Here is a 12,387-nt window from a genome sequence, read left to right as displayed (position 1 = left end):
TGTAAATGGTCCGCAAAGGCTAAACTCCAAAAGTTCCCTCTAGACGGAGTTTCTCTCCCACACACTCGCCATTTTGAATTATGAATGGCAGTAGGATGTATTGCCTTGCTCACACAGATGTTGGGAAACTAACACAAAAGCGATCCTCCTCTTGCATGATCACCTTGACTACTACAGCAATGTACTGAGAAATGATACCAGTGAAGACTGCAGTAGGCTCTAACTTGTTTTATTTTGAGCCCCGAGTAGAGCGCAGTGTGTCTGGCAGGGAAGTGATTCTGGCAGCAGATCTTCTAATGGTTACAGTAATGGTTCCTCAGTGCAAGCCCCTTGGCTTTATTTAATGACGATGCCAATATCCTGCTCATTTGTATGCTTCTGCCTGTTTTAAACTGTCTATTACTGCAGATTCACTGTCATCATCATTTGCGCCATGCCATTACTCTGAATGCTGAAACCAACCCAAGGCAGAGAGTAAGTGAGCGCGAGCGCAGAAGAGAGTTGCCTTGCTTTCCTTTTTTTCTCTTCTCACCACAGGCTACAGAAACAACTTTATTATCAGTAATGAATCAACGGAGCAGTAATACAAAGTATGTCAGTGGAAAACTTAAAATTCTTTTTTTTGTTTGATCGAAACACTCCCATGCCCAAAACATAGTAAGTACCTAGAGCTCCTGGCCTATACAAGCAGGGTCACAGTTAAGTCTTCGAAAGGTGGAAGCCATGGACTATTTTAAATAGTATGTGGATGATTTGTTCAAATGTTTGAGTCATATCTCCTATATCCTCAGTGAAAGGGTTGCATTAAGTTAAATTGTCAAATGGTTGCTTGTTCAAATGATTGATTAAAGAGTATATCAGAGCAGAAGGACATAAGCTCATCTACAATAGATGGTGGTTTATTGGGGACACTTTTATCACAAAGTACCTGATCAGAAAATAGGGAGAAAGTAAGGAGGGGGCAGTAAGCGCAAATGTATGATCATTAAATGAGGCAAACACTCCTCAGTAAAACAAATTTCAATTGAATGCCAAAATAGCAAAGCCAGTTTGAGTCTGGCTAGAGTAAAGGCATTTATTCATCTTGTGCAGGTAACGTTTAGAGGCCATGTAATGCGATGGTTGGTTGTCATAAAGGAGGGCCAAATGTATTCAGAATCTGTGACCTTGTTTTTAAAGTATAGATATGAGAACCTCTGAATATTACCTGCCCAGTATTGTAAGTATAATTGAAGACCAATCCCTTGCATTGTTTGGGACTTCGTGTGAAAGTTTTACGAGTAAGAGATAGCTTACCATTCCAAATAAACCTAGAAAGACTTACATCTGCATTTACTGAACACCTCTGAGAATAAAGCAATATACATTAAGATTTTGTATGTGTGTTTTCCTCACCTCCAAAGCCGTCGGGCACGTATGTCTTGAGGATGATTTGGCAGAAGATGGTGGGCAACGACAGGGGCTTGTTGCCCTCGTTCCTCAGCGAGATGTGACGGTAGCCAGCCTGCAGGCCGTCCAGAGGCAGGATGCGCTGACCAATCAGCTTGTTGTTGTCGTCGTAAACGGCAATGCGCAGGACCGCCAGATCGGGTAAGATCACCTAGGAGGGAGGGATTTAGGGAAATGGAGGTTGGGAGGAAGAAGATGGGGAGGTGAAGAGATGTGAGGACAAAAAGTGTTACAGAAAATGAAAGTCACAGTTGTACAGGGTTGTACATTATCCATGTGGAACCGTAGGAAGTCTCCTAAATGCATTCTGGTGTAAAAATAAGTTAACAATAAACTATTCTGAGCCATTGGAGTTAAACAGTCTCTGTTTTAAGCTAAAGAGGTAATGGCATCATTAAGGGGGGGGGGGGGGGGGGGGGGGGGGTCAAGGAGGACACTGCAGGGGACGGTCACAGTGTGAAACGGGGAAAAAGGCATGAGTGCAGCGACACAGCATATCTGACTACTGACAAGACCATCTCCACAGCTAGTACACACGCAGGGAGTACATCTTGTATGTATGTGTTTGTATGTGTGTGTGTAAATTGTGTCTGGGATGAGCTTGTGTGCACACCCTTGCAAATGGAGGGAGAGTCTGACTGGCCTTGTTTGTGGAGATAAGTGAAAGGAGAGGAGGATGATTAATACCCAGACGGAGAGGGAGCTAAGAGATAAGATGGAAGAATACTCACTGTCGATGAATGGGTAGAAGCACCTGCTTGTGTTTACGTGTGTATTACGCAAATGTGGCCTTGCTGATGTACAGTATGCGAGTGCTGCTGGTGTGTGTTGTTGGCTCTGAGTCATCCCGACAGTGATGTGTTTAGGTGCATGAGGAAGGTATGGCAGTATTTGAGGGCATTTGTAGATGTGAGAAACGAGTCCTGCCAGCACCTCTGCTTGTGATGCCCCTCTGATAGCACTGTGTAAGTGTGCGGTGTGTGTGTGTGTGTGTGTGTGTGTGTGTGTGTGTGTGTGTGTGTGTGTGTGTGTGTGTGTGTGTGTGTGTGTGTGTGTGTGTGTGTGAGCACAGCAGCACTGCGGCAGGCTGTGATTGATGGTGTGTGTTAGGAAGCTGGAGTCACAGTCATGGCTGAGAGACTCCTCATTCTGCTGAGAGCAGCACTATTACCAACACTCTTTCGCTCACTATCCCTGATCCTTCTCCTTTGTCCTCCCCTTTTTTCTTCTTTCCACCTAAATTGTTTTATTTCCGCTAGTTTTTCCTTTATTCCTTAATCACTCCCTCAGTCTTGCCTTCCTCCTCTCATCTTTACTCTTGCTAGAACTGACATCTTACTGTATATTTGTCTTCATCCCCTATTTTCTTGTGAAGACACGGTGCTGGAAAGAGTGCAGCACATTTGTTTTACCTCACTGTGTCTGTTATCTCTCCCCCCTCTGCTCCCTCATTGGCCAGCAAGCCCTTTCCCCTGCCCTTCTCACTACCTTTCTGAAGACGAAGGGCTCCTCGTTGTAGAGAGGGTTCAGCCCGTTGTTCATCACCATGCGGGTGCGGAACTCCTTCCGGATGGTGTCCGTCGGCAGCCCGTACATGTCCACCTCAACGTACGTGCCAATTTTCTTGTCTGACAGGAACTGTCCAGAGAACACCTTAAGTAAAACATTTAAAAGAGGACATCATTAGGAACATTTATTTGGCAGACATGGATTTCACAAGATCACTATAGAAGTAGTAACTATTGACTTTGAATTATTTAACATTATGTGGTACATTCTAGTACCATCTGCTAATGTTTAAACATTGTAAGTAGAGATGTGTGTTTTAAACAAACTACTCCGCCCCCCTAGATTTTAATCCTACAACAAAATCAAGCCTCAAATGGACCCTTGTATAAATATGAGTATTTTATATGGATAACAGTTTTATAAAAAAGTACTGTAGTTTTCTTTATTATGTATAGGGTTGAACAGTTCTCCTAGACGAGTAAAGGGTCCCATGGACTGACCTGAACACTGCAGGTTGCTGCGATGACTCCGTCCACAGGCGTCTCTGAGAAAGGGTCAAACATCCTGTCTGACCGCCGCATGAAGTCAGGCTTCAGCAGGTACCTGATGACACAACATCAATCCACCTTTTAGATCACATGTTGAAACACATGTTGAAACACTGGAATGAAACACAACATCCTAATAACAATATACTCTTGATGACACAACATCAATCCACCTTTTAGATCACATGTTGAAACACTGGAATGAAACACAACATCCTAATAACAATATACTCTTAATAGTTTCTACAATTATTTTAATTTTAATTTAGGCCCTAAAACAATGTATTGGGAATAAGGAGGTACTTAAGGTGTGTGCGTGTGTGTGTGTGTGTTATCCCGGGGCCAGCTGAGTAGCATTAGTAATGATGGGTGTCTGCAGAAGCCCTGATCTTCCCACATATGAGATTCCAGCATTAGCAGTGAGCGCTGCGCCTCAGGGACAGTATTAGAGCCGAGGGACGAGACAGGAAGAGATAGATGACTGCAGAGAGCCTCAGAAGCGGGTTTACGTGGAGCCCGCTTCCCCGAAGCACTCATTGGCTCTCAGGACAGACAGTAACTATGGTCGCCGCTGGCAACCACTAATGAGATGTGACAAGCTTTAATTGATGAGCTTCGGATAGGGGCGGAGGAGGGAGGGATGGGACGGATAAGAACGAGCTAAGGACAGGAGTGAGGAGCTGTTCTCACCCGCAGGAGCCGTTGTACTCGTACTTTCCTTGGTTGAGCTGCATGGCTAGATCTGAGAGCGGATGAGAGAAGTGTTGATGACAGATATTACTCACAAACAACAACATTTGAAAGCAATTCATATAATTTGCATTGTATTCTGTTGAACTTTTTTTTCCCACTTAAAGACTTATTTTGTCTTTATATTTTCTCTGACATTTCTCTTCTTTTTCTTCCCTCTAACCATGTATTACTCCATCACAGCAACTCCATCTCTTGTGTGATCCCCCCCCCTCCAGGCTAGCACATGCTCAGCTCCCAGCAGGCCATATGGTCCGACCCCTTTTGCCTCTGGCCATGGGGCAGCAGCTGTTTTCCAACAGGCATCACTCGTACATAGGCGTGTGTGTGTGTGTGTGTGTGTGTGTGTGTGTGTGTGTGTGTGTGTGTTTTTTATCAGAGATGTTCAGAGGGAAAACAGATGAAGTGTGTGTGTGTGTGTGTGTGTGTGCGTGTGTGTGTGTGTGTTTTTATCAGAGATGTTCAGAGGGAAAACAGATGAAGTGTGTGTATGTGTGTGTGTGTGTGTGTAGGTTCACGCATGCATAACCTAATGCTGCAAAATGACGTGCAAACAATTTGCAGAGCCTGTAAACTACAATCTGTTGTTCCCACAAGTGTGTATGGTTCACAAGTGTGTATGGTTCACAAGTGTGTATGGTTAGGGAAGACAGTTAATTGCAAAGGGGGGTGCATGATTTAGATTTATGTCACAGTATGCTGACATACTTTATTTGCCTGATCTTGTATTTAGTCGGTTGTTTTTATAAAGCAAAAAATACAGCAAGAAATAGCGCTATGGTTTCCCTAAACAAAATGCTTATGAAGGTATTTGTGAATAAGCACAGACTCAAGGACGTTGGTCAGTGTCTGGAATAACATGGTGGCGCGTAAATGTGGTATCCATTGTATTGGAAGTAGAGAGTTCCAGCACAGATCTCTAAAAAACCTTGGCCTATACTTAAAAGTCATCAGAAGAAAAAAAGCTTATTTTGTAATGTAGAACTGAACATTTTAAACAATGTAATTCATCAAACGGATTCATCTTTGTAAAGTCCAAATGTTCTAATTGTTCTTGGCATGTGTATATTTGGATGTATGCTATGACTGGGGCAGTGAGGCTTGTTTATCAGTGACTCCATGTTTATCCTGACAACACAAAGAAGATGCTTTCTGTGTGCTGTATGAATATGAAAGGTCAGAAGTTCACTGCATGCTGCACTTTCTCTTGGATCAGAAGGTCAAATGAGTGCTTGCATTTGGTAACACATGTGTGCTTGGAGGATGTTTGTGCTGTATGTGGATTACTTGATATGGGGGTGTGTGTGAGGTCAGAGGTCCCATGTTGTGTGCTGTGGTACCTGGGGTCTGGAAGTTGAGTGAGACCATCTGGCAGCCTGCGTTCCAGAAGATCTGAGGCATGTAATTACTGGAGTCCACCCGGCCCCCTTTGGGGTAGATACGGCTCATCTGACGCTTGTTGTAGCTGCATGGACGCTCAGGAATTTATTTTTTATATTTTTAAAGAGAGAGCATGTGTGTTCCTGCACATGTGTGGGTATGCATCGGAGTGTGTGTGCGTCAAACAGACTGCAGGACTATTTTTAGTGTGAACAGCTTGGGTCAAGCCGTCCCATTGGAGCGAGAGAGAAAGAGAGAGAGAGAGAGAGAGAGAGAGAGGCAGTTTATGTGTGTACGTTTGTGTCAAGCCAAGTCACACTGGTCTCTGGAGGCCTGCGGTTCTTTTCCAAGAGCAGAGTGGAAACTCATTTGGCTAAAAAACATCCATTCTGAGCTGCCTTTCAGCTCTCATTTAGGTGACCTCAATCTATAATTTAAAAACTGTAGATTTATCAGAAAGCTACATACTTGTACATTTAACATCACTTTCAGAGCTGGAACAAACCCTCAGAGAATTGATACCTGGATCTTCACCTACCCTCTTCTTTACAGAGAGGACCCACTGTATGCTCCCTGCTTAGCACACATAGCAGATAGACACAGCTAGCAGCTAAAGAACCACATTTTCCCCATAGGATTTGCTAGAGACCTAAAAATTATGATTTATTCACAAGGCGTGCAGACAAATGAATAATCATGTTGCTTACAAATTGGAAGATGTTTAAATAAGCTAATGTTAGCAAGCAGTTTGATATCATTATTTTTTAAGCTGATAAGCTAATGTCACATGTTGTTTCTGCTGCCCCTAAGTGACCAAAAACATCAGCCATGTTTAAAGCATTTTGTTCAGATTCTGGTGAAGTAGCCATAGTAGGGATGCCTTCAGTTTCAGTCACCTTGGATATTCACTATGGTAAAAAAAGATGTCCTTAATTGAATAAGATGAGTGCTGTAAGAATTTGACAATACCACTTCTTATGTCTTAAAGCAATTATAATGCTCGGATAAATGCAGCACAGCTAAGGCCAAAGGATACTTGACAAACTCGATGGCGTTGGTCTTCAGATAGCCCAAACCCACAGACTCGTTGAATGACGACATGTTATGGTGAATGTTCCTTTCTGAAAGACACAACAAAGGGGATAGAAAGTGCTTTTGACATTTTGCTTTTACCAGAGCAGCACATAGAAATAAACCACACAAATATACTGAAAATAATCCATATTTGAATGTACAAGAAGCAGGACTGCAGTAGAAACACCAATAGAGGAAGTGGAAGCTCACCCTCCGCCACGTCAAAGCTCTGGAACTTGACGGGCTGTGCGTAGTTGACCATGGCTGAGAGCCACGGGTGGATGTTAGTGGTGGCTCCTACATAGGTGTACTGAGCTATCAGAGCCTCCTCAGAGTCCTCCGCTTCTTCTGCAACCTGCGCAGGACAGGGACATACACAAACACCCGTTACACACACGCGCACACAATCACATACACACACACTTAAAAATGGATTGGTTTGATATATGAGAGTGTGACAAAGTGTAGCAGCAGTCATGTGCTCACCTTTTTGTTATTGTCTTGGTCAGATGCTTCTGAGATATCTGTGGCGTCTGTTGCTTCTGTGGCTTCAGACATCTCCGTCACTTCATCGTCCGGCACCTGGAAACACAGACAGCGCTCCATAATATGTTTCTTTATAATATCAATGTCTATTCTTAATTAAGACTTATTTAATGGATATTACCCAATGATATAAACACAATAAGTTGTAGTTGCTTCTGTCAAGTTTCTGATAGAAGCAACCCTTTTAGATCTCTGGCAGTGTAAATAGTTAATGTGAGCAATTCAGTTGTTAACAAAGTTAAGAGTGACATCCCACCTTCTTGGTACTGTTGCTGAGGTTGTTGTCCTTCTTGGAGCTGACAGCGTTGCTCTGGGAAACACTGTTGGCCTCTTTCTCAGTGGTTGCCTCTGACAGATTGCTGGGGGCCTCAGAATTTAACTCAACCTCCTTTTCTCCTACACACAAACAAACAATGAGACACAAACATTTATTCTATGATAAGGTTTCCTGTTGTGTACATGTCAGCTTAAACCCTTCTTATCACGCGCACGCACACACATACTCAGCTGACCATTCTCTGTTTCCTCTTCAATCTCCTCTCCCATAATGATGGCAGGTGTGTTGGTCTCTCCTGCCTCCATGTGTTTCTTAAAGGCCTCTAGCTGTTCTGTATGACAAACAAACACACATGCGTTAATGAAACAAAACGCTGATAAACAGACGTTAGAAAAGTCAGCAGGCTAAGTTGTGTACGTACTCTGTTCCACTTCAGGTTTCAAGCGTTTGTTTTTGATGAGGATTTTACGTTTGAGTTCACCTGGAGAGGGTAAGGGGCGCCCAGATTCAATCTGCCCAAGATAACATAAAAAACATAAACATTAAAACATAGATAACTATCATCCCAATGGATTTGACTGATTTGGTGAGACTTTTTGAATCAAAGAGAGTATCTACCGGGTAGTTTTCCAGAGGCTGTTTGAGGAGGAACTCGCCAAAGGTGTCATCGCAATACTTGGCCATCTTGTACTGCTGTGGTTTACTGCAGAGACACACAGAAGAGCATGGGGTCAACCTACTGTATCTATAAAAAATGACATAATTGTTGTGTAATAACACCTTTGCTTACGGTAGACATACCTGCAATGGTTTTCAAAGGACAAAATAACAGGGTAGTCTGAGGTCACAAATGCTGTTTCCTTGATGGCTTGGATAACATCCTGTTGGAAGAGGAAGAAGGATACAAACAATAAAGGGGAGAAGGAGAAGAGAGCAAAGCTGTGATATATGTAATATCATAGGCTCAGCACAAGAGGGCAGGCAAGCCCAATGCAATAACATAGAAGCAGCCAGAAAAGTGTGCGTGTGCATTTGCGTGTGTGCGTGTGTGTGTACCTTGAAAAGGATGTCTGTGCACATGGCCTTCCCATGAGTGATGATGGGCTCCTGGTCCTCTCCTTTACCGTCCCAGCAGTCCAGCTCCACACATCTGAAAGAGGGAGAGCAACAGGAACTGCATGAACCCACTGATGATGTACATTTCATGTAATATACATATATAAGAAGTTTAAACTGTGTGTGTTTGCATTAATTGAATAAGACTGCACACCTGCATCCAGACAGCAGGACTTGGCGGTACATCTCCACGGAGGACTTCCCTCCGAACTGTCGCCCCGTCAGGTAGGTGTTGTGGGACGAGCTGATGAAGTAGTGGGCCAGCGGCTGATCCATTTCCTGATACAGCTGCAGCCGGTCCAAGAAAACGGGAGCGTTTTCGTCTGACATCAGGTACCGGCAGAAGCCATCACTGGACATTTGACCTGCGGGATAGGGAACCGGGAAGTGTAAGGTAGTAAGAATGAAATTGAACTGTCATTTTTTCTTAATACAATTTGAACAATTGGTGGTCGTTACAATGAACTTTAAAAATGTTTTACTTCGACTTAAAGTAACATTATTACTCTGATAGACAGGATTAAAATCAAAAGTATTTGTGAATTATAGATTAAAGAAATTCTGGATATGCATCAATTTTCCTTTTAATTTTGTGTTTGCCAAGGATGAGCACGATCAGTTCATTTTATGTTTGTCGATATGTCAAAATGATAAGAGACATTTTGACAGAACTATGCCAATAGTCTCATATAATATGCTGTAGTTTCAAAGGTACACAGGCAGATGGCAGCACAGCCTAAAAGATGTCCCCCTCCTGCTTCCCTTTGCCGCTCTCTACCTTTCTTCTTCAACTCGTCATCTCTCTCGTATTTCTCGACGATCTGCATGGCTCTCTTGGGGTCGTAGAACGGGAACAGGATCTCATTTAATCTAGGGTCACGCTGGTTCTGAGGAGCAACACGCACACACAGGGATTAAATCACTGGCATATTATCTGTATGATCTTTCCACACAAAGTGGATCAAGCGCAAGAAACATCTTCCATTGACAAACAGGACAGGGGCCAACCAAATGCAACATGGGAAACGTACCATCAGTGCTCATTTCCTTATTTTGATTTATTAATATAAGTAAATCAAAATAGTTTATTTTAGTAACTTTTCTGGGCTTAAATGGAGAGCACTTAGGTATAAATAGGAGGAAACAAACACAATGTAATTTCTAAGATGTTCTAAAACAAACTGTGAGCGGTTAAGAGTTTGCTTAAAAGAAAGGAAGTGGTATGTGATGCAGAGGTTGAAGGCAGCTCTACTTTAAAAAAACAACAGCATCAAAACATCATTATAATGTCAGTGCCCACACACACAGCCAGATGGGAATTAATCCAAACAAAGCACTGGCTCTGTTGCTCATTGATGCGCAGGACTGGGCATGAAGCAGCAACACACAGCGGGGGGGGGGGGGTGGCGGGCAGGTAGGCATCCAAACACAAGAGCACGGCCACAGAAAACAGACACAGACAGCAGGAAACGAGACGAGCTGAGCAGGAAGCAACAGGACGGGAACCTCTACCCTCCCGTTGCCGTGGCAACTCAAATCAGACACGAGGAGGAGAGCCGCGGTAGCCAGCACATGGGGGATTGGGATGAGGGCGGGAATTCAGAAAAGGGGAGCTGGTGGAAGTTGCCCTTGCAGGTTGACTGGAGGTTAAATACTTTGTGCACCTCATTAAAAAAGGACTTTTCATTTAAGGGCCTTTAATGAGGGTCAGGGTCCGTGCAGCCGGGCTGGAGGGCAACTTCTACCCAGAGTGGGACGGGGCAGAGCAGGATGGGGTTGCAGCAAGCAAAACACAGAGAAGTTAATGAATGATAAAGAGCTTACTTCATTCAGAAAGCTGACTAACTGGTCTACAGTTAAATAATCAGTTTCTTTCCCATTGCTGCAAAGGAATTCATTAGAGAAACAAAATGTTATGCTTCTTATAAATAGACACCCTCACAGTCATTCACACATTCAGTCAGTTAAAATTAGAAAGCAGTCTTTATAAAAAGGGGGTCATACTTAAATGTTACACGTTTAGTAACAACATGTTAATAATCACTCGTATTTAACTGTGGAAGCAGGTTAGGCTGTCCAGACAAAGTTAGTGCAGCAGGCGCAGAAACATTTGTCCTGATTATTTCAAAAAAGATGCAGTGGCTCACACTTGGGGAATATATCATTGTTCTGTTTCTGCACAGGGTAACATGGGTATAAACAATGCTGGGGGGCTACAGTTAAGTTGCTTATTTGGACGATTGGTCATCTTTTAGTATTAATTGTGAGGTAAAAAATCAGTAAACATGATTACCAAGAAAACAGTGGGCAGGTTTAAAAAATAATAAAAAGCAGACTCACATTTTCTTGAAGAGTTCCTCTATGTCTGTGCGAGGGCAGATCTTCTGTGTGAGCGCGTAGAAAATGTCAAAGGTGAAATCTGAAGGTTCAATCTCATCGTTCTGTGGGAGATAAACAAGCCGTGAGAGATCTACACCTCCAGATTAAAGTGTCACATATCATCCGTCTGACCACTGCGGCCTTCAGTCAGTGTCTGACCTTTCCACTCGGAAGGCCGAGGTCCTTCAGAGCCTGAAAGATCCCCTTCTCCGTTTTTCCTGATGCAAATGTTCGAGTAATGCTGTGAAAGAATCAGAGAGAAACACAGTGTGAGACAGATGAGAGTAACTGGGATGGCCAAATAATTGTACCAAATATCTAATTTATTCTTACCCTCTCACGGGAATTTTACCATTCACATTGGTCAGGAAGCACATTCTCATCCAACTAAATGAGACATGAAAAAAACCAACAATTAGGATATTTCTCATACCAGAGTTGTACTTCGTAAAGTTAGAAGTGTTCTAATGTAAAATGCACTCACTGTTTCTTGAGGCAGGTCATTGGACAGACGTTGTTTGCCTTAAAGTTGTGAATCACTGACCTGAGACCCTCGATCCATTTCTGCAAAACAAACAAGCACCAGTGTTCAGGACACACACTGTCAACACACTGACCAACCAGCGCCTGCATACACTCCCAGAGTGTGCATTGTGTTTAGAAGTGAGTGTCATGGGGGAAATAAACACAAGCAAATCAATTGCCTCTTAAATTCTCACACACACACACACACACACACACACACACACACACACACACACACACACACACACACACACACACACACACACACACACACACACACACACACACACACACACACACACACACACACACACACACACACACACACACACACACACACACACACACACACACACACACACACACACACACACACACACACACACACACCACACAACACACACACACACACACACACACACACACACACACACACACACACACACACACACACACACACACACACACACACACACCACACACACACACCACACACACACACACCACACACACACACACACACACACACACACACACACACACACACACACACACACACACACACACACACACACACACACACACAAGATGGAACAAGGGATTCATTGTTTCTTTTCTCTTAATATGCTTATTATTACTTGGCAAGATTGTCCGTTTGACATTCGTGCAAATAAAGCATAATCAATGAATCAGACAATCTCATCTGTTCCAAACTAAAATGAATTCATGAGTGAGAACAAGATGGATGGAGTGGCAGTCAGATTTCTCAAAGAGCTTTTTTTGTAGATGAGTGGGAAGAAAATCAGAGGTAGAGTGAGATAGTAGACAAAGAGC

General features: G+C 43.2%; 1 protein-coding gene across 2 annotated transcripts in view; it reads right to left on the bottom strand.

Annotated features, from left to right (window-relative positions):
• The window catches only part of LOC117498340 (1-phosphatidylinositol 4,5-bisphosphate phosphodiesterase beta-4-like), a 62,291-nt gene that overhangs the window by 9,660 nt on the left and 40,244 nt on the right, over positions 1-12,387 (bottom strand). Inside the window, exons 8-28 of one of the 2 annotated variants that reach the window (XM_034150370.1) lie at positions 11,513-11,592; positions 11,362-11,415; positions 11,188-11,269; positions 10,990-11,090; positions 10,474-10,531; positions 9,428-9,536; positions 8,804-9,014; positions 8,590-8,683; positions 8,335-8,414; positions 8,152-8,236; positions 7,955-8,045; positions 7,760-7,864; positions 7,513-7,652; positions 7,197-7,292; positions 6,921-7,065; positions 6,673-6,757; positions 5,597-5,721; positions 4,197-4,248; positions 3,459-3,561; positions 2,938-3,102; positions 1,396-1,600 (exon numbers count right to left, since the gene is read on the bottom strand). In XM_034150370.1, coding sequence (XP_034006261.1) covers positions 1,396-1,600; positions 2,938-3,102; positions 3,459-3,561; positions 4,197-4,248; positions 5,597-5,721; positions 6,673-6,757; positions 6,921-7,065; positions 7,197-7,292; positions 7,513-7,652; positions 7,760-7,864; positions 7,955-8,045; positions 8,152-8,236; positions 8,335-8,414; positions 8,590-8,683; positions 8,804-9,014; positions 9,428-9,536; positions 10,474-10,531; positions 10,990-11,090; positions 11,188-11,269; positions 11,362-11,415; positions 11,513-11,592 — 2,266 coding nt within the window. The remainder of the gene's footprint in view (positions 1-1,395; positions 1,601-2,937; positions 3,103-3,458; positions 3,562-4,196; positions 4,249-5,596; positions 5,722-6,672; positions 6,758-6,920; positions 7,066-7,196; positions 7,293-7,512; positions 7,653-7,759; positions 7,865-7,954; positions 8,046-8,151; positions 8,237-8,334; positions 8,415-8,589; positions 8,684-8,803; positions 9,015-9,427; positions 9,537-10,473; positions 10,532-10,989; positions 11,091-11,187; positions 11,270-11,361; positions 11,416-11,512; positions 11,593-12,387) is intronic. The other variant, XM_034150371.1, reaches the window with a different exon arrangement.

The sequence above is a fragment of the Trematomus bernacchii genome, unplaced genomic scaffold (assembly GCF_902827165.1).
Source record: "Trematomus bernacchii unplaced genomic scaffold, fTreBer1.1, whole genome shotgun sequence".
In the NCBI taxonomy this organism is placed as follows: Eukaryota; Metazoa; Chordata; class Actinopteri; order Perciformes; family Nototheniidae; genus Trematomus; species Trematomus bernacchii.
Note: the sequence above shows the minus strand (reverse complement) of the source record. Positions and strands in the feature narration are given on the sequence as shown.